Here is a 27,727-nt window from a genome sequence, read left to right as displayed (position 1 = left end):
CGCATCTCGCTGATCCGAAGCCAGGAGCCAGGTGCTTCTCCTGGTCTCCCATGCGGGTGCAGGGCCCAAGGACTTGGGCCATCCTCCACTGCCTTCCCAGGCCATAGCAGAGAGCTGGCCTGGAAGAGGGGCAGCCGGGATAGAATCCGGCGCCCCAACTGGGACTAGAAGCCGGTGTGCCGGCGCCTCAAGGTGGAGGATTAGCCTGTTAAGCCACGGTGCCGGCTCATCCAAGTCTTATACGTGGGTGCAGGGGCTCAACCACTTGGGCCATCCTCTGCTCTTAGGCACGTTAGGGATGGGAAGTGGAGCAGCTGGAACAGGAACTGGTGCCCATAGGAGAAGCCAGCACTGCAGGTAGTGGCTTTATCCACTATGCCACAATGCTGGCCCCTCCTCTCTCATTTTATTTCGTTTTTATTTTAAATTTTTGTCATTGGGTCTGGCTATAAAATGAGATGGATTTTCTTGGCAATGATCGTAATGTAAGCAATATTCTTTGGCTTCCACCTATTTTTGTTTAGTTTTAAAGGTGTATTTTCTTTATTGAAAGGCAGTTACAGAGAGAGAAAGAGAAGGAGAAGAGATAGAGAAAAGGTCTTTCATAGCCTGGTCCAATCCCCAAATGATCACAATAGCTAGGCGTGGGCCAAGCTGAAACTCCATCCTAGTCTCCCACGTGGGTGACAGGGGCCTAAGTACTTGGTCCATCTTCTGCCTTTTCAGGAACATGAGCAGGAAACTGGTTCAGAAGCTAAGCAGCCAGAATTAAATTCTGTTTCATAATGGTCGGATCTTAATATTCATCTTAATTTTCTGTTTCTGTATTTGCTTTCCTATGAATTCCTTTCAAAATTAAATGGATAATTAGGAACACAATCTGAAAGATTTCAAGTTTGATGTTACAGCTGTTTATCAGATTATTGTTATCTAGAGAGATAAATTAGCCAGTAGAAGTGTCAGCTGATGTCTAATATAAATACAACACAAGCCACATATATGTTGTTTTTGTAATAGTGACACACAAAGAAATAACAAAATTCTAATATATTTTATTTAATCAAATATGCATTCAAAATATTTCATTTAATTCACATGCAGTCTTCAGTATCTGAAATCTGGTTTGTTTTCCACATGTAACATGTTTTAATTCAAGTTAGTATGTTAGAAGTACAAAATAGCCACATAAAACTGATGGTTAATTAATTACTGGCTGGTACAAGGCAAAACATTTAGAGAATTATGAAAACATCAGTTCCTGAAGTACTGCAGAAATTAAATGAAATAAAAGATGAATTTATGATTGATAAGACAGTTGTGTTTTTGTTACTTTTAAGGACTGAGGTAGAAAGATTTGTTCTTCAGTTTTTTGTAGGACTCATTTTGATTTCTATTAAAGCACTTACTGCAGCAACAGATCTCCTTTGTATTTTCATTATATATAGAGTTATCATATACATGTAACCTAATATGGAGGTTTTTTTGGAAACAGACATCAGTTAAATTATCCTTTTAGGATGTTAGTAATAAAATGTAGTGTTTTATATTCTGCCTTTTATATTTGATTTTTATATGGAAAATTTTAGGGAGGGATATGATTACTTTCTTGTGATATTTCAAATAGATCTGCAATGTACGTTTCAGAACCTTTCTGGCCAGAGGAATAGTTAACATGTTTTCTTTGTGTGCTCTGTTATCTTGCTCATTTCAGATACCAAATTTCAACAAAGATATACACGTGATAGATTATAGGAGAAAAATTTTTTGGAGCAATAATGGTCATCAGGTTACACATTGCTTTGTAAAAATTGTCTAAATGAATCAGTTGTGTTGTCTTATTTAAGTTGTAGATTTTTGGATATTTTAGTATTTCCTTTGGTATATGCATGTTGGGACTTCAGTTTTGAAAAGTGATTCCTGACCCTGTCACACACTCTGATTGACTGGGCGCTATTAAGATGTCAGTGTAGTAGCCCAACTCTAGAGCAGTTAAAACAAAGTCCCTGAGGATCTTCATTGACCTCAACCCTAAAAGTGAAGTTTTCAATTTTAAAGAACTGTTACACTTTTTCGTTAGGCGTTAGACATAATACTATAAATAGTATAGTATCATGTGTATATAATACTATATAAAAGGCTTTGTTATAGGCTTTCTTATCCAATGTGTTAACCCCAAAGCTAAAGTCTTATACCTCTTTTTATTTTAAAACAAAAAAACTAGTTTTTTAAAAGACTATTTAAAAGGCAGAGATAATGAGAGAGCGAGAGAGAGCACGCATGCGCACAAAAGTTTCTATCTGCTAGGTTTTTTTTTTTTTTCTCCCAAAATGGCTGCAATGGCAGGGGCTGTGCAAGACCAAGTGCTTCTTCCAGGTCTCCTGCATAGGTGCAGGGGTCTTGGACCATCTTCTGCTGCTTTCCCAGGCTCATTAGCAGTGAGCCAAATCGAAAGTGGAGCAGCCAGGACTCAAATCAGTGCCCATGTGGGATGTCTGCACTGCAGACAGAGGCTTAATCTTCTGTGCCATAGTGCCAGACTTGAGAACTAAATTTTTAAATCATCCTGTCTGAATGAGGAGAGGTTCAATTCTTAATAAGCTATTTCAGTACATGTTTTAAGCTTGATTATTTCATATCTAGCTTTTTATTAAGATAAATGTGAATTTTGCAATATTGCTTTATTTAATGTATACAAAGTAGCATGTATTTAAGAAACAAATTCTTTAAAGCAAAGGAAGACAACCGTGGGTAGTTTCAATTTTCCATTCTTGGATACTCTAAAGGTAAAATGTACATATTAGATACTTTGTTTTAGAACCCACTAATGATTTCATTAGTAGTATGTAGATATGAAGGTTCTTCAAAAAGTTTATGGAAAATGCCCATTATTCTGCACCAAAATGAACTTTTAACTTTATTTTTCTGTAAATGTTTTGAAGAACCATTGTAAATTCCCTTTTTAAGGAAAATAAAAAAATGTAATGTGGATGCCATCAGTGATTTCTACATGTATTCTAGTTTAAATACTATTCTTTTTAAAAAGTGACTTTTTAGAAATGTTTCGTATTCTTTATTCCTATTTCTAAGTTTAGTTGGAAAGACTGATTTATTAAAATATTCACTCTTGAATTTTTATCATGTAATTGCTTAGATTGAAACTGTTATCCTCTCACTATTATTTTACAAACTGTACGTTAATTTGTTTATCTATATATATATGGTTTATATATATATATATGGTTGTTATAATTTAATAACAAAGCAGCAGTCATGTAGTAAATGCTACTGCTTTCTTAAATTTCAGAATAATGCATATAGTCTTTTGAGATGGAGACTTGAGAAGATACTATAATAATGTTAGATGTTGCTCTGAAGTAATGGCCCTAAAACCAAATAAGTTGCCTTGTAATTATTTTTACTGAAAATAGTAATCAGAGTAACTACATAGCCTTGACTGTGTGAAACACCAGTCATCGTAAAGACAACATGTCAAAACATCCCATACGGTTGCCATCGCCGCAGCTCAATAGGCTAATCCTCCACCTTGCGGCGCCAGCACACCGGGTTCTAGTCCAGGTCGGGGTGCTGGATTCTGTCCCTGTTGCTCCTCTTCCAGGCTAGCTCTTTGCTGTGGCCTGGGAAGGCAGTGGAGGATGGCCCAAGTGCTTGGGCCCTGCACCTGCATGGGAGACCAGGATAAGCACCTGGCTCCTGCCTTCGGATCAGCACGGTGTGCCATTGGAGGGTGAACCAATGGCAAAGGAAGACCTTTCTCTCTGTCTCTTTCTCACTGTCCACTCTGCCTGTCCAAAAAAAAAAAAAAAAAATCCCATATGGGCACTGGTTCTAGTCCCAGCTGCTCCTCTTCTGATCCAGCTCTCTGCTATGGCCTGGGAAAGCTAGTAGAAGGTGGCCCAAGTCTTTGGGCCCCTGCACCCATGTGGGAGACCTGGCTCCTGGCTCCTGGCTTCAGATTGGTGTAGCTCCGGCTGTTGTGGCCATCTGGGGAGTGAACCAGCGGAGGGAAGACCTCACTCTGTTTCTACCTCTCTCTGTCACTGTGTCTTTCAAATAAATAAAAATAAATCTTTTTTAAAAATTTATGTATTTATCTGAAAGAGTTAACACAGAAAAGGAGAGGCGCAGAGATAGACAGAGAGGGAGGGAGGGAGGGAGGTCTTCCCTCCAGTGGTTTACTTCCCAATTGGCCACAGCGGCCAGAGCTGTGCTGATCCAAAGCCAGGAGCTTCTTTCAGATCTCTCATTTGCAGGGGCCCATGGATCTTGGGCCATCAGAAGTGGAGCAGCCAGGACTCAAACCGGTGCCCCTATGGGATGCCAGCACTGCAGGCGGCAGCTTTACCTGGTATGCCACAGCGCCAGCCCCTGTATTTTAGTTTTAAGGTCTAAAAAATACATTGAATAATTTCTTTGTCACAACATCTATACAAAATCATAATTTTTCTTCAGCTCCTATAAAACTGTAGCTAATCTATCTTCTGGTGTCTTAAGATAATCTACTTATTAAAATTCATAATATAATTATCCAAGCTTTTGTTATATAAATTCTTCATAGCAGTTGAGTGGTTTTCTAATTATCCCTGAAATGACATCCAAATATTCTTTATCTTATAAAGCCCTTAATTTGGTTTATTCATGTTATATGAACTATAATTATTTTTGAAATGAGGTACAGTTCTGGCATCAAAACTAACTTTTAAATTATGATGAATATTATATAATTACCAGAAAGTTCATGTTTCTGAAATAAAGTTGTTCAATATTATTTCTGTGGTAGAATATGGCATTTTTTGGTATCCTCTTAGAACTATTGACAGACTGAAAGGAATTTAAGACGTACACTAGCCAAACATCGCAGACAAATCAGTGTTCATAATGAGAGGACTGTATTTGGTCTCTGTTGCTCCTTCCTCCACCACTGAGTAGCACATGGATATCCAGAATGATGATGCAGTGAGAGGATCCTGCAGAGGTGTTCCAAGAAGGGCAGTTGGTTTGGTATACTAATGAAGGGCGCCCTGTTGAAGCATTTGAGGCCATGCCTTCAAGAAGCCAGGCAGTTTGAAGAGGTCGAGGAGTGCAGTGTTTTGAGCCTGTCAGGCTGTGATTGGGAAGATGTGAATAGCGAGGAAGCCGGATGGACAGGGCATACTGGCAGGGAGAAAATGACACAGGGTGAGACTTGAGAGAGGCTGTGGTAAAGATTTGTTTAAGTGCACTGAGAAGCAATGGAAGGGATTAAAGTAGGGTAGTGATTTGCTTGACCCCTGCCTTCCTCTGGCTGCTGTGCGGAGAAAGGCTTGAGGAGTTGCTGGCGAGGAGGGAGCTTGAAGACCAGTAGGTTGTTGTAGCAGGCTGGGGGACAGAGAGTGGTGGCTACAGTGGGCCTGCTGGCAGTGGAAGTTCACATTAGAATTGTTGGAGACAAAACGTGAAGAGATTTAATCTTCAGTATGAAAACATGAACAATGCTGGAGGGCTTTTTTAAAAGTTTGCTAGAGAGAATGAGAGTTGTATTGCTGGATTTATAATGTGTGTGGATTGAGTTTATGAATTAAAAGTGAAACTGATCTTAAGATCCTCCTCCTTTACAGAGTAGCCCAGCTTTAGTTTCTGCTTATTTTAACTTAGTGTGGTATTTTTATGTAATTGATGGGATATTGTTTGCTAGTTTGATAATAGAGACCTGGTAAGTACTGTGTACATCAACTTTTGGTCATGTAATTGGTAAAATTGTAGTATTTATTGTTGAATTACATAATCAATATAGTTTTCTTTATTGTGTGGCATTTGTTTTGTGTGTTCCTTTGAAATGTTCCTTTGTGGAGTAAACATTTTTTAATGCTGTTTAGTATCTTCATCAGATCAGTTCTGATTATTGCTGAATGTCGTTATTTAGAACTGAAATGCCTTAATTTTATTTTAATTACCTTGATATAATATTTCCTGTTTAATTTATCAGATTTGTTTTAATTTGCAAATTTGGGACAATTTGCTTTAGCATTTATTCACTTTTCAAATTAGACCCCTGGATATAATTTCTAAAAAAAACTTAACTTCTCTAAATAAAATTGAATACTTAAACCTACAACTAAGGGTCAGTGAAGGAAGATTAATGATGTTTGCATTTAAAGGTTACAAACTAACATTCCACAGTTTATATGCCTCTTGCTTTGTTCATGTTTCTGGTTGCATTTTTGTACTATTGGTTTGATTGTTTATGACAATAGAACATAGAATTCTTCAAGGTTAGCTATTTTCTCCTTTTCAGTGGAGTGTGATACTTGTTAGAAGAAAATAATCTCCCAAGTAGTTTCTTCTAGTGTTAACTCTTAGACTATGATTGACTTAGTCATTTATTTACTTTGGTGTTAAAATTGCAGTTCATAAAGTTAGTGCTGTGATGTTATATAAACCTTAATTTTTAATGTATTTCATTTTAGTGATGTTTCAACCAGAATAAAATACTTTACTTAAATGTTTGCAGCTATAATTTAAAAGTCACTGTAAGTGATAACTTTATCATCCCTACCATGAAGCAATTTGTCCTAAATTTCCATACATTTGCATTTGTTTTTGCTGTTCTAAAGTTCCTTAGTTGCTGGCTTTGACCTTTTATGTTGCTGAGTTTTATACATCTATTTTCTCACCTGCCATATCCTAGGGGGCTTGGAGTACCCATAATACAGTGAGCCCACCTTCCTGGTCCCCAGACATTTCAGAAGGTCGGGAAATTTTTAAAACCAGGCAGCTTCCTGGCAGTGCCATTTGGAGCATCAAAGTGGTAAATAAAATTGCATTTACATTCATGTGTCATTTATTTCTGGCTTGTTTTATCCCACTAGAAGTTAAGAATTAAACCTTTCTTTTCTAGATTCAACTTCCAGAACTTTTCAACTTCCACTTTTTTAAGCTAAAAGTTTTAAAGGAAACAACATGCTTACATTTTAAAATCTGGATTAGGAGGGAGTTAAATTGCAATTTTAACAGTGTATTTTTAATACTTCTTTCTGTGGTTGATTTCTTTTGTTGTAATTACCTATTTTTTATGAGAGGAGTAGGCCAAAAGATAGACTTGCTTATTCATGAATTCATAAAATTTTGCTGCTTAGAAAAGAACAAAGGCCAAGTTCCATTAATCTCTTAAGTGCTAATGGAAAGGAAACACCAGAATTGCAGCAGATTGTGTGGTCTGTGTCAATAACCTCAAAACTGTAGGGACTTCTCCCTGTGTCTTTGGTCAATGATTCTGCTAGTCCTTGAAGTAAATAATCTGATGCATTTTGAATGGAAAAAAAAGAATTTGAAACTGCATTTATCACCGCATCAGTGAAAATGGTTCATTGAGTAGAGAAGATTTTTTTCTTCATCTTCTGTATTTCTGGAATTGTTGAATAAGGGTGCTTGCTTTAGACTTCAGGTTTAATCAAGATTTCATGAGCATTTCTAGATTGTACTTACTTTCTATCATGATTGGAAGAACTAATTTTTAACTTTGTTATCATCCAATTTATTATGGTATAAATATTTGGGGAGTGTAAAAGGTGACTTTTTTTAAGCAAATGCCACCAATTTTTCACTTATTTTTATCTGTGTCATTAGATATTGGGCAAAGTAAATTGAGAAATTGCTGTAGTCTTTTTAATCAATTCTTAAAAACAAAGCAAACTGGTCTACGTGTGTTCCTTGTTCAGAGAAGCTGACGGACCTCTGAAAGGTTCTGGAGGGAGAGCAGGGTAAGGGATGAGGAGAGACGATTCACAATCTGAAAGGAGGTTGCGCTTATTAAAACTGAAGAGTGAGAAAGATTTCCCCCTTTTTGTTCACATGTGTCTGTTTTATGCTCGTAATACTCATAAAAGCATAGATTTTTAACATGGAAACCATTCTGTTAATTAGGGAATGGAATGAGCAGCATTTCAAACCATGATAAGTGAAATGAGTTGACACTGTGACATGTTCCTTAACTTGAGGTCTGGGGTGGGGAGGGGCGAGGAGAGAGGATTTTTCTGATTATTTTAATAATTTTAGATATACACAATATATCTGCTCCGTATGGATGCCAGGTTTTGTTAAGGAGTAATACTTGAGTATACATGTATATGAGAGAATAAAATGTTCCCCCAGCCCTGATACTTAGGACTGAAAATATCAAGGGATTTAATGTTTTCCCATGGAATTTCGGTGAAAACTCAGATAAATTCTTTTTAGTTCAAGTATTTATTGTCCTGACGATTTATAGCAAGACTTTCACCCTTTAGTCAGCCTTGTTAATCTGTATAACTTTTCTTCTAAATGCTATGATCTGTATAATTTTTTCTCTAACTACTAAGGTAGAATGAGGTAGTCATGAATAGTAATGGAAATTGACCCAATTTTAATAACAAGATTATTGTGTGCTAGCAGAATTAATTTCCATCCAGCATAGCAGTACAGAATAGTATAGGACAAGGGGGCCAGACTTGCTATATCGATGACAAGTTACTCACCTGTTTATCCCTCACTGGAATAATGAAATGAAGAATAAAAAGGGCTTAGATCAGTAGGTAATAAGTGTTCAGCAATTGTTAGCTATTAACATAATTGCTAAAAGACCAGTTAACAAGGGTTCTTCTTTATATTACCATTCATTGATTACACTTTTGTACACTGAATTGTGGTTTGGTTTATTTATTTATTTTTAAGCCATCTAGAATGTAGGACTAGGGAATGGAAAGGTAATACCAAGGCGTGCTAATGGGGCATTCAAAATGACAGAAACAAAGTTCGATTCTAAGATTATAAGCACTTTCTGTTTCAATTGTGGAATACTTGTACATATTTAAAGATACAAATAATAAATGTGGTCTCTAAATATATAAATAAAAATAAAAGCAACTGTTTGAGTAATATTTAATAAAATGTTTTATCTCACTGATGTTTGCCTGTAAAAATTTTGTGTGGCTTTTACAAAACATTGACTTTCTCTTATCTGTTAACTAGGGCCGTGGCTCTGGATTTCCAGGCAAACGTAGACCTCGTGGAGCAGGACTGTCAGGAAGAGGTGGCAGAGGCAGGTCGAAACTAAAGAGTGGAATTGGAGCTGTTGTGTTACCTGGGGTGAGGCTTACTTTATTTTTGCTATTATCTTTGTCAGTTACTGATGATAATCTCATTTGTAGCAAGTTATTTAGATCCTTAAGAGTCACATAAATAAAGTTTGTCTCTGTACCTTTTCTCCCCTATCCTCTGACCAGGATTTCTGTTGTATTTTCTACTTTCTTGGCTCTTGCGTCTTTTATTTATTTATTTTTTTAAGCCTTTGCCTTTGACATTTTTTTATCTCTGTATGCCAACCTTCTACAGAAAGGCATCATGTAACACATTTGCTCATTTATTAAGAAAGAGAACAAACAAACTATTACATTCATGAATCTGTTTGGAAAGCTTAGTTAGGTTAGTGTTTTCGGTTGTTGGTTGCACTTCCTCCCAGTGTTAACACCGCTTTAGAAGACATTAGAGGACTTTGTGGCGCAGCTGTCAGCCCACCAGTCCAGGGTGCAGAGTGCTGGTTTGAGTTCTGGCTATTACTCTTCTAGTCCAGCTCCCTTCTAATCATCTTGGAAGCAGCAGACTCAAGTAGTTGAGTCCTGCCACTCACGTGGAAGACCTAGATGGAGCTTTAGGCTCCTGTCTTCAGTCTGGCCCAGCCTCAGCTATGCAGTCATTTGGGGTGTGAACCACGGAGATACCACTCTCTTTCTCTGTGACTATGACAGATTAGCATGGACTCTAAAAATGTTGAGCATTTTATGCCTGTCTTTGAGTTGTTTTAATTTAAGATTAATAAGTATTTCCTCATTAACATTTTAAGAGGCTTTATAGATGATTTAGAAAAAGACTTTTACCCCTTTGTCAGTTTTCCCGTAAATTAGTAGACTTGTTCAATTTGAATATTACACTAGGAGCAAGGAATTGTGGGTTCTGGTCTTCTGTTGTGAGTGTGTATATTTTAAAATATATATAGCAAACCCAAACACCAGGCTTATTCAGGCATAATTGATATAAAGTAAGCTACAGACACTTGATGTCTACAGTTTTTTGTTTCTTAAATATTAATTGGAAAGGCAGAGTTACAGAGAAAGAAAAGGAGAGGCTGAGAGAGAGCAGGCATGCATGCTCACTTGCCTCTATCCATTGGTTTACTCTCCAAATGACCAAAACGAATGGGGCTGGGCCAGGCTGAGGCCAGGATCCAGGAACTCTATCAGGGTCTCCAACATGGGTACAAGGGCTCAAGCATTGGAACCATCTTCTGTCTCTTTCCTAGGCTCATTATCAGGTTAAACTATATATCATTTGACTTAAATATTCAAATTAATATACCACTTCAGCTTGTAATATATAGGGTTAATGAGTCATTTTACATTCTTTTTTTTGTTTGGTACTGAGTTTGAAATCCATTTCAGAAACACTGAAAAGAATGTGCTACGGCACATCTCCACTTGGACTATCTACAGTGCAGTTCTTCTATTTATTTTTTTTTTTAAATGTTTATGTTATTTATGTGAAAGGCAGAGGCAGAGAGAGAGAGAGAAAAAGAAAGATCTTCCATGCACTGGTTCACTCCACAAATGGTTTCAATGGCCGGAGCTAGGCCAATCCGGACCTAGGAGCCACTTCTAGGTCTCCAATGTGGGTTAAGGGGCCCAAGGACTTGGGCCATCTTTTGCTGCTTTCTCTGGCACATGAGCAGGGAGCTGTATCTGAAGTGGAGCAGTTTGGACACGTACCAGCACCCATATGGGATGTTGGCACTGCAGGCATTGGCTTTACCCACTATGCCACAGTGCTGCCCCAATGGTGTAGTTCTTAAATGATACTAGATAGAGGGTACTTCATGTCTGTACCTGTATAAAATATACTTTTATAGCTTCGAATTTGAGTAATCAAGTGTGAATGAAAGCAAGTTTATATTTTCTCATTACTCCCTGATCTATAGGAATTGTAGATCTAAAGATGCAATTAGGTAAATTAAAGTTGTGACCCATAATCATTCCCAAGTTCTATGGTAGTATCTTGACATTATTATTATACTCTGGGATTGTTAGTCTAGGCCCTGGAGAAAAGTTATTTATTTAAAATGCAGCATTACAGAGAGAGAGGCAAAGAGAAAGAGAAATCTTCCATCCAGTGGTTCACTCCACAAATGTCCACAGTAGTGAGGGCTGGGCCAGAACAAAGCCAGGAGCCAAGAGTTCCTTCCAGGTCTTCCATATGGTTGCAGGGGCCCAGGGACTTCAGCCATCTTCCACTGCTCTCCCAGGTGCATTATCTTGGATCTGAAATGAATCAGTCCAGACTTCATCTGGCACCCATATGAGATTCTGGTGTCTCAGGCAGTAGCTATACCTGCTGCACCACAGTGCTGGCCCCTCAAATATAAATTTGGTGGAACTTTGCAGTGAAGTGTAATATAAGTGGAAAATATAATTTCACATTTTTTGTATTTTTTAAAGGTATCAACTGCAGATATTTCATCAAATAAGGATGAGGAAGAAAATTCTATGCACAATACTGTTGTATTGTTTTCAAGTAGTGACAAGTTCACTTTACATCAGGTTTGAACTTTATATTCTTTTTGTGTTTCTGCTTTATTCCATGGGCACAGAAATCATTTATATGTAAAGCCATATTAGTTAAGAATGTATTGTTAAATTAAAATATATATGTTTGTTTAATATGCAGTTTTAAATATATTCGTATTTTCTCAATTTCAGGATATGTGTGTAGTTTGCGGCAGTTTTGGCCAGGGAGCAGAAGGAAGATTACTTGCCTGTTCTCAGTGTGGTCAGTGTTACCATCCGTACTGTGTCAGTATTAAGGTAAACATGCTTAAATGAGTTCACCAAAATGTATCAACTTCTTAATCTGATTTCATTAGTAACATGTGCTCCTGGTTTTTATTTTATTAAGTTTTTAATTTATTTATTTTATTTGAAAGGCAGAGTTATGGTTGGGGGTGTGTGTCTTCCATCAGCTGGTTCATTTATCAAATAGCTGCAATGGCTGGGACTGGCCCTGGCTGTAGCTAGGAGCTAGGATCTGTATTTGATCTCCCATGTGGGTGCTGGTGTCCAAGCACTCCAGCCATATTTTTTTTAAAAGAATTATTTATTTGTTTGAAAGCTCGAGTTACACAGATAGAGGGGAGGCAGGGAGGCAGAGAAGGGAGGGAAGGAGGTCTTCCATCTGCTGTTTCACTCCTCAATTGGCCACAGTGGCCGAAGCTGTGCCGATCCTAAGCCAGGAGTTTCTTCTCAGTCTCCCACGTGGGTGCAGGGCCCCAAGGACTTGGGCCATCTTCTGCATTCCCAGGCCATAGCAGAGAGCTGGATTGGAAATGCAGCAGCCAGGTCTCAAACTAGCACCAATATGGGATGCTGCTGCTTCAGGCCAGGGCGTTAACCCGGTGCGCCATCAGTTTGATTTCCCAGGTCCATTAGCAGGGAGTTGGATCAGAAGTGAAGCAGCTGAGACTCAGCTGGCTCCCATTGGAATGCTGGCATTGCAGACAGTGGTTTAAACTGTTAGATCAGATCACTGGTCCTTCCCATTTCTTATTATTTAAGAGTGCTATATGTTGATGGAATTAACTATTGTTTTGAAGTGTTTACTTCCTCAAGGAATCAACTTGTTTAAAATTGTATTAGTTACGCTGCCTTTTTCTAGAAAAAGTATCACAAAAGTATGTGCATTTAATTTATAATTATTTAAAAATAATGTATACTATATTTGCCAAGGCATTATGTTTAGTTGGTTCATTTTGTTTACTGGTTACAAAAGTTGAGTACTTAACACAGATTCATTAGTCCATTTAAAAAAATTATTTATTTGTAAGACAGAGTTACAGAGGAGGAGATACACCTTCCATCCGCTGGTTTATTCCCTGAATTGCCATGGCCAGGGTTGGCCAGGCTGAAACCAGGATTCAGGAGCTTCCTCCAGGTCTCCCATGTGTGTGCAGGGTCCCAGGGACTTGGGCCATTTTCCTCTGCTTTTCCTAGGCACATTAGCATGGAACTGGATTGGAAGTAGAGCAGCCAGGATTCGAAGAGGCACCTGTGTGGGATGCAGGTAGCAGCTTAACCTATTATGCCACAATGCACCCATTAACCCATTCTAATCTTTCTCACATTCACTTTCTTCAACTCTATCTTACCCATATATAAAAGGATGCTTTGTCCTTATAGACAAAACAATTATCATACTCCTATTTATTGTGATTCAACATTAATTCAAAGCCTGCAATGCTCAGTTTCAAATACTTCAGATTACAGGCTTACTGGGAAGCCTTTTAGTTGGTGATAATGTTTTTTAGGTTTTAAAAATGGTCATGTTTCATCAGTACTTAAACTGTAGAACATAGGTTCTTTTTTTCTATTGTCTTTAAGAAATGAATTTTATCAAATGTTGGTGTTTTAAGTAGAGTAACACATGATCATTGAAAGTAAAATCCTTCTTAATCCTGCCACATCAAGTTTTTTTTTTTTTTTTTTTTTTTTTTTTTTTGGACAGGCAGAGTGGACATAGAGAGAGAGAGAGAGAGAGAAAGGTCTTCCTTTGCCGTTGGTTCACCCTCCAATGGCCACTGCGGCCGGCGTGCCACGCTGATCTGAAGGCAGGAGCCAGGTGCTTCTCCTGGTCTCCCATGGGGTACAGGGCCCAAGCACTTGGGCCATCCTCCACTGCACTCCCTGGCCACAGAAGAGAGCTGGCATGGAAGAGAGGCAACCGGGACAGAATCCAGCGCCCCTACCAGGACTAGAACCTGGTGTGCTGGTGCTGCAAGGCGGAGGATTAGCCTAGTGAGCCGCAATGCCGGCTGCCACATCAAGTTTTATAAAGACTAACCCCAGATTCAGTGGTCATGAATCATCCTAAATATGCAAATTCTTTTTTCAGTTGTAAAAAAAATTGCATTTATTTAAAAGGCAGACACACACACACACACACCTCTACCTACCTACCTACCTACCTACCTACCTTCCATCTCATTTACTTCTCAAATGCCCATGATACCTAGGGAGGTCCTGGATTTATTTATTTGAAAGTCATAAGTATAGAGAGAGGGAGAAAGAGAGAGAGATTCTATCCATTGGTGCACTCCCCAGATGGCTGCAACAGCCAGCCCTGGGGTCAAGCCAAAACTTCTTCCAGTTCTCCCATGATGTTAGCAGGATCCCAAGCACTTGGATCATCTTCCGCTGCTTTTCCCAGCCCATTAGTAAGCAGCTCTTTCAGAAGTGGAGCACCAGGACTTGAACTGGTGCCCATATGGAATGCCGGTATTGTAAATGGTTGCTTGACCCACTGCACCACAACACTGGCCCCTCTTTGAGTATAATTTGCAGAAGTTTTAGAAGAAAAGTTAATGTTTAAAGGTTTATCCTCAGAAATTTATGTACTTTTGGGTGCATCCAACGATTACTTCCCAATTTATAGGTAAGCTAAGTGAAGCTTACATAAGATCAGACAGTATATGGTCAAACAGCTAATTACTTTCAAAGCTGTATTTAAATCTGTTTTCTACCTACATTTTTCTTTAATGACACTAATGGTATTTTGAGTAGAGAATACTGTAGCCTCAGTGATTTAGAAGTACTAGAATATGCAGAAATGTACTAGGGCTATGTGAATTGTCTCAGCTTGAGTTTTGTTGTTGGCAATAATTAAGTGGATACATTAGATCCTTTTGAAGTTTCTGTTGTAGAGTGTCTTACAAAAATCAAATAAGAGGCTGGCGCCGTGGCTCAGTAGGCTAATCCTCCGCCTGCGGCACTGGCACCAAAGGTTCTATTCCTGGTTGGGGCGCTGAATTCTTTCCCAGTTGCTCCTCTCCCAGTCCAGCTCTCTGCTGTGGCACAGGAAGGCAGTGGAGGATGGCCCAAGTGCTTGGGCCCTGCACCCGCATGGGAGACCAGGATAAGCACCTGGCTCCTGGCTTCGGACCTGCGCAGCGTGCCGGCCATTGCAGCCATTTGGTGGGTGAACCAACTGAAAAAGGAAGACCTTTCTCTCTGTCTCTCTCTCTCTCTCTAACTCTGCATGTCAAAAAAAAAATAAATAAATAAATAAATTTATGTAAAAGAATCTTCATTCTAAAGTGGATATTCTCATACTTTTTGGTGTTAGAACCCTTAGCATTTATGGTCTCTACTGAATCCCAACCCCTATTCACCACTGTTGTTACCGTCTTGACTATTTGGCACTCATTTTTCTTCTACTGCATAGGAGGTGTTTAATTTTTTCCCAGTATGTGTTATTTGTCCTGACTGTGGCTTCTGGTTTGACTTTTTTTTCCCCTCTCTTTTATTTATTTTATTTTTTTTGAAAGGCAAAGTTAGAGAGTGAGAGATGGAGGGAGGGAGGGAGGGAGGGAGGGAGGGAGGGAGGGAGAGAGCGTACATCAGTTCCGTGGTGTAGTAAGTAAAGCTGCTACCTGCAGTGCTGTCATCGCATAAGGGCGCCAGTTCAAGTCCTGGCTGTTCCACTTCTGATCAAACTCTCTGCTATGGCCTGGGAAAGCTATGGAAGATGGTCCACATTCTTGGGCAGCTGTACTCATGTGGGAGATCTGGAAGAGGCTCCTGGCTTCATGTCAGTGCAGCTCCAGCTGTTGTGGCCATCTAGGGAGTGAAGCAGTGGATGGAAGACCCCTCTCTCTCCCTTTCCCTCTCTGTCTCTGCCTTTCTGTAACTCTACCTTTCAAATAAAATAAATAAACCTTTAAAATAAAAAAGGCATATTTGTCACAACTCTAGACGTGATACCATGGAGGGTTTTATAACCATACTTGAAAGAACTTTTAATGTAGAGTCCTAAATCACTAGGGTAAGTGGGAATCTTAAAGGGGAAAAATTGTTCAAATATTGAAGTACTGCAGAGGTTGAGTTACACAGTTAGATTTGGGAGTCTGAGCACTGATTTGAGCACTTTCAGTGGATAGGATGTAGGATCCAGAATGTAGTATGTTGAAGAGTGAGTACAAGCTGACTTAACCTAAGAGTTTGGATATTAAGGACCAAAAGATAAGTATCTGATGAATGGGAACTGTGCAAATGAAGATAGATGTTTTAAAAAATCCTCTCAGGTTGTTTAGTTTGATCTCTCATTAGACAGTCTACGGTAGGAGTGGCAGCTTGTGTGTGACCCACTGAGCGCATCCGTGGTATTTTGTTTTGTCTTTGTGGGAATTTTATAACAAGGGCAGAGTTCTGGATTTGGGAAAGACCATGTGGTCCACAGACTCTAGAATATTTTTTATTTGTATGCTTACAGAAAAAGGTTGCTGGTTTCTGTTCTGTGTAACTGATCTTCCCATCCTAGACCATTTTCTGCATCTGGATAAATAATATAACTTGGTATAAAAAAATCAGTAGTAGGCTAGTCAAAACAATAAATAGACATGGCTAGATCTCAGATGACATTGAATACCTTTTAGCCATCAACAAATCCATCTTAGTGTATTTCCTCATCTGAGGCAACTGCGTTGATTCCTTTTTTTTTTTTTAAGATTTTTAAGATTTTTATTTATTTATTTGAAAATCAGTTACACAAAGAGAGGAGAGGCAGAGAGGGAGGTCTTCCATCCGCTGGTTCACTCCCCAATTGGCCGCAATGGCCAGAACTGCACCATTCCGAAGCCAGGAGCTTCTTGGTCTCACTCACAGGTGCAGGGCCCCAAGGACTTAGGCCATCTGCTGCTTTCCCAGACCATAGCAGAGAGCTGGATCGGAAGTGGAGGAGCTGGTTCTCGAACTGGCGCCCATATGGGATGTTGGTGCTTCAGGCCAGGGCGTTAGCCCGCTGCGCCACAGCACCGGCCCCCTGATTTAGTTCTTAAAGTATACTTCTTGACTTCCCTCAGAATCCTTCCAATAATGTTGTGTTACTACATTTAGTTAAATTATTAAAGTGTGGACTGGCATGTGGTTCAGTGGGTTGAGCTGTTGCCTGTACCTCAAGCATACCATTTGAGTGCTGTTTCATGTCCTGGCTGTTCCACTTCTATTCCAGCTTTCTGCTAACGCACCCGGGAAAGCAGCAGAAACGGCTCACATGCTTGGGCCCCTGCCGCCTATGTGGGAGACTAGAACTCTAGTCTAGAACCCTAGTTCTAGGCTCCTGGCTTTGATCTAGCAAAGCACTGGGTGTTGTAGCCATTTGGGGAGTGAACCAGCAAACAGAAGATCTGTATGTCTCTCCTCTAGTCTCCTGTAACTCTTCTTTTGAAATAACTATGTAAAATAAATCTTTAAAAAACAGTAGAGGCTTGGCGCTGTGGCGTAATGGGCTAAATTGTAGCCTTCAATGCCTGCATCCTATATGGGCACCAATTCGAATCTCGTCTGTTCCACTTCAATCCAGCTCTCTGATAATGTTCCTGGGAAAGCAGCTGAAAGGTGGCCCATATGGGAGACCTGGATGAAGCTCTTGGTTTCATTGCTGCCATTTGGGGAGTGAACCAGTGGATGAAAGATATCTCTGTGTTTCTACCTCTCTCTAACTCTGCATTTCAAATAAAATAAATCTTTTTGAAAAAAGTGTTTTGATTTAGTGCATATTTACAGTAGATCTAAGAAGTAAAATTTGACTTTAAAGTTTTTTCAAATTTGAAAAAATGGAGTCAGCGTGAGAGAGGTGGACCTTGCTTGCTCCTGTCTGCTGGTTTACTATACAAATGCCTGCTGTAGCCAGGGCTGTGCTGGGGTCAGAATCAGGATTTGCAGTGCAAGCCAATTTTCTCTTGTGAGTGGCAGGCAACCAGTAAGTAATTTGAGACATCACTGCTGTCTTACCAGTTCTGCCTGGTGGCAAGCTGGAGTCATTAACTGTAACTGGAAGTCAAACCCAGGCACTCCGAAGTGTGTTGGATGTCTTAACCTCTGGAATAAATGCCCACTGCCAACTTCTGTTTCTTGTGGAGTTTTCAATAGCAAGAAGAAAACAATCACAAGTTACACTCTGTCAGTTTTTGGTTGTTTATTTTTATCTAGTATAGATGAACTTTTCTATTACATTATAAGCGTACTTCAAAGTGGTTGTAGAAAAATAGAACTAAGAAGTTTACTTCTGCAAAATCTTTTGATATCTGTGCATGGTTTTTCATAATATTCATGAGTTTTTAATATTTTGTTAACTTCTTTTTTTCTGTGAAGAGCCCTCACTCTTCCTAGAGATTCCATTCCCTTGCTCTCATTGGTGCCAGTGTCCTGTAGATATGTTGCCCAGCTCTCATCTTTAAAATCTCCTGGACTTTTGTCCTTTGTATACATTGCTTTCTCAACCTCACACCTCCCTTTTCTTCATGTACAACCTCATTCTGCATTTTATTTGTCTATGTGACTTAATTGGGAGAAGATGAGTCAAATTTTGTGTGTTGGGGTGTCTACAAGGTATCCTGCCCTTATATATAACTGCTTGTTCGTGTTAGGAATTCTAATTTGAAAAAAATTTGGGAACTGTTAATTGATTCTGATATCCAGAGCTGGGAAGTTTGATTATGTTCTGATAAGTGATTTTTTGAATTTAACTCTTTTATTTTCCTCTCTGGTATATTTTAGGTTTTCTTATTCCTCATGAACTGAATTTCTATTTTTTTTTTTATTGCGTACTGTGTATTCTGTAGATTTTCAGTTTTCCACTGATTTAGACCCTTGAGAAGAAAATTAGCAAAGGGAAGGTGAATTTCAGGAGTCGTAGCCTCATAGCATAGAAATCCTCCAAGATCATAATGTGTATGTGCGAACTCATGCTTTATCTTAAGTTTATTTTGCTTCGCTTCTTCGGTTTTAACATTTATGTCCTTACGTCATATGCATAAGTTTCAGAAGCATAGAATTGAACAGTAACGTAGCAGGTAACCTGATTTCTTTAAAATTCAGACTGTACCTGTAAGTTTAGTGAAATTAAATGTACAGCACAAGTTATTTACGTGGACTAACTAAAGGCATTAGTGTCATCCTTCTGTGTGTCACTTTGCCCAGGGCAGTGTTGGGCCACAGGTGCTCAATAAATGTCCGTGACTTGCTTCTTTAGCATAAAATTATTTAATTATATAATTTGATTATAGATAATGAGGTCTGTTTAATTATAAATTATGTGGGTTGGTTGTTTCTTTTACAGATTTCTAAAGTGGTCCTTAGCAAAGGTTGGCGGTGTCTGGAGTGCACTGTGTGTGAGGCCTGCGGGAAGGCAACTGACCCAGGAAGACTCCTGCTTTGTGATGATTGTGACATAAGTTATCACACCTACTGCCTAGACCCTCCATTGCAGACTGTGCCCAAAGGAGGCTGGAAGTGCAAATGGTATTCTGGGATTTATGTTTTCCTTGGTAGACTTTTGGGTTCAGAACTTTCTCCCATCTCTTTAATCACATAATAAACATTTAGTATGACATATATCACTAATTAGAAAATTCTTCGTGTGCATAGTTAATAGTTTCCTCCTGTTCTGTTTATGTGTAGCCCTCTGAATTATGTAAATAGAATTGAGACTTTTGGGGTGGTTTGGATTTCAGGTGTGTTTGGTGCAGACACTGTGGAGCAACATCTGCAGGTCTGAGATGTGAATGGCAAAACAACTACACACAGTGTGCTCCTTGTGCAAGCCTCTCCTCCTGCCCGGTCTGCTGTCGAAACTATAGAGAAGAAGATCTTATTCTGCAATGTAGACAATGTGATAGGTATTGTCTTCTACTTTGTCATCTTTGCAAATATCGCCTAATGAAATTGGAAACTGTTCCCTTAATCATAACTTTTGCTTTCCAGATTTTTAGTCAGCTAAGAAATTAACAAAAGTGATTTTCTGCTTAAATTCCAGACTAAGGGTTTTTATCATAGGGCTTTTTGAATGTTCATGAATCCCTTGAAATTTGCTACAGGATGACTGCCTGCATACTTGTGTTTTCTTACGATAGGTTTTTAAATTGCTTTTATGAGGTATTAAAAATGACCCTCACCTTTTGTATTTTCCCTAAGCCACTTCTCTTTCAAGCTGTGGATAACAGATAATCTAATTGTTAGATACAACCTCCCACCCCCCAAAAATCAAGAACGTTTCCTTTGGTCTTACTGGTACATGGTGGAGCTCTGTTAGTGGTTACGCATTGTAAATACCAAGATGTTTACAGTATTTTCTTTATGAATACTGTAGTTTTCTTAAGACCCTACTTACAAATTCTTTATTCTAAAGCATAAGAGGTCCTTCAATTTCTTTCCCAGCAAACCATTCAGCTTCACTTTATGTTAGTTAAAGTTACTTCAAATTTGTTGAAACACTGTACCATTGGCTGCCTTCTGAATTTCTTTCTACCTGACCTAAGTAACCTCTTTGCTGGTTTTGATATATTTGGCATGTAATGTGCTTTTGCTTCCTCCCTTAAATTTGTTCTCATTGCTTTTCCTTTCCTTCTCAATTCTATGAAAATTTTTGTTACTCATTAGAGATAAGTAGGGCAGAAGGGTGAGATGTGTTAGATAGTAAGAGCATGTGAGGTTTAGGGCTTTTAATTTTGTAGACTGTCAAGTTCCTGTTGTAGTTTTTAAAAGAAAACAGGTTTGAGTATATTCATTTCTTTATAAATGTACACATATGGTCTTTTTAGATGGATGCATGCTGTTTGTCAAAACTTAAATACTGAGGAAGAAGTGGAAAATGTAGCAGACATTGGTTTTGACTGTAGCATGTGCAGACCCTATATGCCCACATCAAATGGTAAGAGAATAATTCGAACTGTGACTCTGCTGTCCTGTTACTCACCTGCACTTTGTTTTCTATAGACAATAAGTAGGCTTAATTCTTCATTCTTTTTTGTCTTTGTGAAACTTATTTTGGCCCAGTAACTTATGAAAATAAGTTCTTCTTTTAATAGATTAATTTTTGTTATCTTCATTTTATATATTAAAACAATTTACCTAAGTGGTGAAAATGAATCACTTCAGATGTAAGTCATAATATTACATTCAAGGAGTATAATCTTTTATAGGTATTAGCGATATGTAGAAATCCAGTACACTGATTCTGTATCATTGCCAGTATTTCCTCCCTGAATAAAGTACTTCCTTCACTACTTCCTTTTATGTTTGGCTGTCATTTTATAGACCTCTGTTTAGTTTGTTGAAGCATTTATTTTAAGTGAATCATATTTAAACCTTTAAATAAACTTTATCTTTTCTGAAAAAATCACCTGAATTTTTTTCTTTTCAGTGCCTTCCTCAGACTGCTGTGACTCTTCACTTGTAGCACAAATTGTCACAAAAGTAAAAGAGCTAGGTAAAATTTGAAACAATTTGCTTTTTAAGCATATGAATTCTTAATTTATATATTATTGGCTTATAACATGTTGTATAAAAGTTGCCTTAATCATGGATATTTAATCCATATTCCCTAGTGTTGATGATCATTTCTATAATTGATACATAAAATGTTCCTGTTAAACAGTTTTACCTGGGAAAAATACCAAGTTTTAGAAATAAGCATTAATCCCATTCTTTTGGATTTCATTGATATATTACTGTGCTTAGTTATCAGTAGAAACCAAAGCCTACTGAGTAAACAGATTCCTTTAGAAGTAATTTAGTCTCTCTCCTTTTTTCTTTTCGGGTAATAGGTCAACCTGCAGTGGTAATTAATATGACATTTTAAACAGTCATTCTCTTATCTACATGAATTTGTTACCTTCAGATATGAAAACATTGAGGGTACTACAGATAGTATGCTAATGAACAGTTTTGTCGATTTAAAAATTTATAGCATTTGTACTTTTGACTGCTGCTTTCTATAAATGATTATATTAATGCTTTTTTTTCCACCCTAGCTTCTAGAGCATTGTTGCTTCTCTTCTAAATTGTTCCTAGCTTTAAGTGTTTTTTGGGGGGAAAAGGCTCATAGTTGGGTAGCTGAAGCATTAATTTTAACTTCAGTGTTTCCTTCCTAAATCTTTACATCAATGCATGAAAGTAGAAATGCCAGGAAACCATGCAGCCTTTCTGCCAATAAACTTTCTGTCAATCCAAGAAATTTTGGCCAACTAGTTTTGACATTGTTTAGTGGCTTTTATTTCCATAGATAACTGCCGTCTTGAACTATAGTCATTTTCCCTTGACATAGGTATTTTGGAATAATGACAAATTTATCAAATAAATTTACAATGAAGCCTTCAGTTTGTATTCTTGGGAATTACACTTCTAGATCCACCTAAAACCTACACCCAGGATGGCGTGTGTCTGACGGAATCAGGGATGACTCAGTTGCAGAGCCTCACAGTCACAGTTCCAAGAAGGAAACGGTCAAAACCAAAATTGAAATTGAAGATTATAAATCAAAATAGCGTGGCTGTCCTTCAGACCCCTCCAGATATCCAATCAGAGCATTCAAGGGATGGTGAAATGGATGATAGTCGAGGTAATACTAATTTACTTTCCATTGAATACATATGTAAGAATTGAAGCATTAAGATAACTTTTGAAATATGTTTGATTTATTTAAAGGTAATCACATTAATGTAGATATCCCTTGATGTGACATTTGCACATTCTAAGTGAGCGATTTTCTTAGATTTTTGCCTTTGGTTTTCATGTATCCTCTTAATATAGATTTCCCATATAGAAAATTTGGGGAACGGCCGGCGCCGCGGCTCACTAGGCTAATCCTTCGCCTGCGGCGCCGGCACTCCGGGTTCTAGTCCTGGTCGGGCGCCAGATTCTGTCCCGGTTGCCCCTCTTCCGGGCCAGCTCTCTGCTGTGGCCCGGGAGTGCAGTGGAGGATGGCCCAAATGCTTGGGCCCTGTACCCCATGGGAGACCAGGAGAAGCACCTGGCTCCTGGCTTTGGATCAGCGTGATGCGCCGGCCGCGGCGGCCATTGGAGGGTGAACCAACGGCAAAGGGAGACCTTTCTCTCTCTCTCTCTCTCTCTCTCTGTCTCACTCTCACTCTCACTGTCCACTCTGCCTGTCCAAAAAAAAAAAAAAAAAAAAAAAAAATTGGGGAGCACTATATCATTAAAGATCACAAATGCTTGAGTTTAGGCTTTTTAGATTTATACATAAATGTTCACAGATAATGTGTGCCTTGATACCAAGTTTATGTTAAAGTAGAACTTGATATGTACATTCTGGAAATGGAAAAATGATAATGTTTATATAACTTGAAGTTTAAATTTATATTCACAGGGCCGGTGCTGCAGCTCCCTTGGCTAATCCTCCACCTGTGATGCAGGCACCCCTGGTTCTAGTCCAGGTTGGGGCGCCGGATTCTGTCCTGGTTGCTCCTCTTATAGCCCAGCACTCTGCTGTGGCCCGGGAAGGCAGTGGAGGATGGCCCAAGTGCTTGGGCCCTGCACCCGCTTGGGAGGCCAGGAGGAAGCACCTGGCTCCTGGCTTCAGATCAGAGCAGTGCCGGCTGTAGCGGCCATTTGCGGGGTGAACCAACAGAAGGAAGACCTTTCTCTCTGTCTCTCTCTTTCACTGTCTATTTGTAGGTATTTGCTTTCTAAATTTTTTTTTCTATTTTTCAAATATTTTAAAAAGTAAGAGCAAGTGAGAATGAGAGAGGGAGAGATGTTTTACCCACAGGCCCACTCCCTGGATGCCTGTAGCAGTCAAGACTGGTTCAAGCCATATTCCTAAACCTGGGACTCTATCTAGGTGTTCCCCATGGATGGTAGCTACCAAAGTACGTGATCCATCATCTACTGCTTCTCAGGGTACACCCTGGTAGGAAATGGGCATTTCCTAGATAGGGTGAATGCTATAGACTTTTCAATCTGAATTCTTGACGTAACACAGTAATTTTAGTAATATTAAATTCAACATCAGCCTGTTTCTTAATGCTTATTTCCTTTCAGCTGCTTTAGAAATTATTACTTACTTTTACTACTTTATTTAATTTTTAAAAATGAGATGCTTTTTATTTTTAAAAAAAAATTTTTTTAGGCTGGCGCCGTGGCTTAACAGGCTAATCCTCCACCTTGCGGCGCCGGCACACCGGGTTCTAGTCCCAGTCGGGGCACCGATCCTGTCCCGGTTGCCCCTCTTCCAGGCCAGCTCTCTGCTGTGGCCAGGGAGTGCAGTGGAGGATGGCCCAAGTTCTTGGGCCCTGCACCCCATGGGAGACCAGGAGAAGCACCTGGCTCCTGCCATCGGAACAGCACGGCTGCAGCGCACCTATCGCTGCGGCCATTGGAGGGTGAACCAACGGCAAAAAGGAAGACCTTTCTCTCTGTCTCCCTCTACTGTCCACTCTGCCTGTCCAAAAAAAAAAATTTTTTTTTTTTAAAGATTTTATTTATTTGTTTGAGAGGTAGAGTTACAGACAGTGAGAGTGAGAGACAGAGAGAAAGGTCTTCCTTCCGTTGGTTCACTCCCCAAATGGCCGCAACGGCCAGAGCTGTTCCAATCTGAAGCCAGGAGCCTGGAGCTTCCTCTGGGTCTCCCTCATGGGTGCAGGGGCCCAAGGCCCTAGACCATCTTCCATTGCTCTCCCAGGCCACAGCTGAGAGCTGGACTTGAAGAGGAGTAGCCAGGATTAGAACCGGCGCCCATATGGGATGCCTGCACCGTAGGCGGAGGATCAACCTACTGTGCCATGGAGCCGGCCCCTTAAAATCTTTTTTAATATTAATTTTATTTGAGAGGTAGAGGAACAGAGAGAGAATCACAGAGCAAGAGATCTTCCATCTACTGGTTTACTCCCCCAAATGGATGCAAAAGCTGGAACTGTCAGGCTGAAGTCAGGATCCCAGAACTCCATTCTGGGTCTCCCATGGTGGGTACAGGGGCCCAAGCACCTGAGCCATCCTCCACTGCCCTCCCATGCACACCAGCAGGGAGCCGTATTGGAAATAGAGCAGCCAGGACTGTTGCCCACATGGGATGCCAACATTGCAGGTGACATCCCAACCCATTATACCACCATGCCACTTTGTCCTATTGTTAGGATACAAGAGTGTTAAAAAAAAAATTCTAATGTATTCAGGCAATGCTATTAAAAATAATTAGGTTCATAGGAATTGAGCATGCATAGAGGGTCTGATGAACTGAAAACAGTACAGACTTTAAAGAGGTGAGTGAGCCACCTGATTAACTAAGCGAAGAAAGTCTCGGGTGTGAGGAAGCCAGTCTAAAGGTTCTCTAAGAGAATATGCCCACCTTGTATGGAGAATGTTGTTGAGACAACTGTGTCCAGCAAAGTGAGCAAATGGAACAGTAGGAAGTTATGTGATGGGTGGCTCAGTAAATCATCCAGAACAATTTGCATTTACTAGATGTGGAATGGAAAGTAATTGGGTGTTTCTGTAAAGAAGCATGATCTTAATTCTATTTTAACAGGAACGATGCTGTTATATGAAAAGACGGTTAAGTAAAAGAGTTGTAGCAAGTAGATCAATCCAGAGGCTGTTGTAGTAGTCCAAGTGAGAGAGGATCATGCCATGAAAAGCACATAAGAGATCTTCTAAAACTTATGGAGAGTGCATATTGTGAAAAATGTCTAGATTTCAAATTTTTTTGCTCCAAAATTATTTTTTTTGCATATTGAAGCAAAATTTTATTTATTTATTTAGACTTTTATTTAGTAAATATAATTTTCCAAAGTACAGTTTATGGATTACAATGGCTTCCCCCCATAACTTCTTTCCCATTTCCTGCTCCCTCTCCCATTCCATTCACATCAAGATTCATTTTCAATTATCTTTATATACAGAAGATCGATTTAGTATATATTAAGTAAAGATTTCATCAGTTTGCACCCACACAGAACATAAAGTGTAAAATACTGTTTCAGTACTAGTTATAGCATTAATTCACATTGGACAACACATTAAGGACAGAGATCCCACATGAGTGCACAGTGCTCCAAAATTATTTAAATTCCATTTTCTACAAATTTTTTTGAATTACCATAACATGATTTTATAAGTTTCTGATAATTTATTGTTAAATACTTGCATTTCTTTTGCAGTAGTGTGCTTTTGCTCTGTGCAGTTTGAGAAAAAGCATTGTGATGCTTGTCTATAACCACTTCTAAAATATTTTTGAATCGAGAATTTGGTTTTGATATCTAAGGTGGCTTTGGGTTGTGAAGAAGTACTCCCTATATTTAGGAGGAATTCATCAAGTCAACATTAGCTAGAATACACCAAAGTTTGTTTCTGAGGATCTTAAAAATATCTGAAGAGATGTAGTAAATTTGGGAAATGGTATATCTTTCAAAAACTGAAAAGTCTGTTTGTTATTATACATAAGTTACTAATATCAGTGGTTTATTAATAATTATTAATCATTTAACGTTTATTCATGATTTATCTGCCAAATCATGAGATTATAGAATGTTTTAAAAACAATGAAGTCCTTAGAAAGTATTCCTTGGAAATGCTGTTTTGTAGAAAATCACGATGGAAATGCTAGTGTATTTCAGTTTCTTATTTCTTAGTCTTGTGAGTGTAAAAAAAGCATTTGAAAAATTACCCTGTCTTCCCATTTATTTTCTAAAAGAGCTCATTTTTAATTTGATCTGTTCAGTCTGTTCTTATACTTACTGAATGATTGTTTAAAGTATTGGATGTTGAAGATTGTGATTAAGACAATTTTAGAATTTAGGGTATTGACTATAGTATCTTGCTGACTGTTGCCTATGCTCACTTATCAGCTGTATCTGAAATCCTTCGTGCAAGGAAAGGAACTTAATCTAGGAATGATTACCAATAAATAGCATCGTATTAGAGCATTTGTGCTTTTCTTTGCTAAATGAAAATCCTATTAAAAATGCAGTATTATATTTTGCTATTCTGCGAATATACACGTAGACACACACAAGCACAAATAAATTAGGCGCTGGCCTAATTTCCTGTATTTTTAAGTCCTGTCTGAGGCCGGCGCCGTGGCTCAACAGGCTAATCCTCTGCCTAGCGGCGTTGGCACACCGGGTTCTAGTCCCGGTCGGGGCGCCGGATTCTGTTCCGGTTGCCCTTCTTCCAGGCCTGCTCTCTGGTATGGCCCGGGAGTGCAGTGGAGGATGGCCCAAGTGCTTGGGCCCTACACCCCATGGGAGACCAAGATAAGCACCTGGCTCTTGCCTTCGGATCAGTGCGGTTTGCTGGCCGCAGCACGGCGGCCATTGGAGGGTGAACCAACAGCAAAGCAAGACCTTTCTCTCTCTCTCTCTCACTGTCCACTCTGCCTGTCAAAAAAAAAAAGTCATGTCTGACAGGCTCTTTGTTGAGAAGTGCAGCAGATTATGTTGAGGCTAGAAGATATGGAAAATAAATTTGGGAAATAGGAGTTATGTTGCAGTGATTAAGTCATTGCTAGGGATACTTGCATCCAATTGTCTGATTGCCTGGATTCCAGCTTGTTGATGCACACTGTAGGAAGCAGCAGGTGGATAGCTCAAGTACTTGGATCCCTGCCACCCAAATATGAGATCCAGATTTAGTTCTGGGCTTCTGGTTTCTGCTTGTCCCAGCCCTAGCCTTTGCAAGTATTTGGCAAGTGAAGCAGTGGATGGAAGGTATCTTATTGTCTGTCTCTCTCTACCTTTCAATTAAATGAAAATAAAAATTTAGAAAGTAAAAATTAAATTTTCAAAAGTATTATTGAGTAAAAGTGATCCTTATGCATTACAATTATGATTTTGTCCATAATGTTAGACTCCTTAGGTATTTAT

The 27,727-nt window shown here is 39.1% G+C and overlaps 1 protein-coding gene across 1 annotated transcript in view; it reads left to right on the top strand.

The window, feature by feature from the left end:
* The window catches only part of KMT2C (lysine methyltransferase 2C), a 288,648-nt gene that overhangs the window by 172,720 nt on the left and 88,201 nt on the right, over nt 1–27,727 (top strand). Inside the window, 9 exon segments of the mRNA XM_062192886.1 lie at nt 6,686–6,805; nt 9,004–9,120; nt 11,520–11,621; nt 11,781–11,885; nt 19,189–19,370; nt 19,583–19,747; nt 20,669–20,778; nt 21,271–21,336; nt 22,255–22,467. Of these exon segments, the coding sequence (XP_062048870.1) occupies nt 6,686–6,805; nt 9,004–9,120; nt 11,520–11,621; nt 11,781–11,885; nt 19,189–19,370; nt 19,583–19,747; nt 20,669–20,778; nt 21,271–21,336; nt 22,255–22,467 (1,180 nt within the window).

Source organism: Lepus europaeus, chromosome 5 (assembly GCF_033115175.1).
Source record: "Lepus europaeus isolate LE1 chromosome 5, mLepTim1.pri, whole genome shotgun sequence".
Lineage (NCBI taxonomy): Eukaryota > Metazoa > Chordata > Mammalia > Lagomorpha > Leporidae > Lepus > Lepus europaeus.
This window is presented reverse-complemented; position numbering and strand designations above follow the sequence as displayed.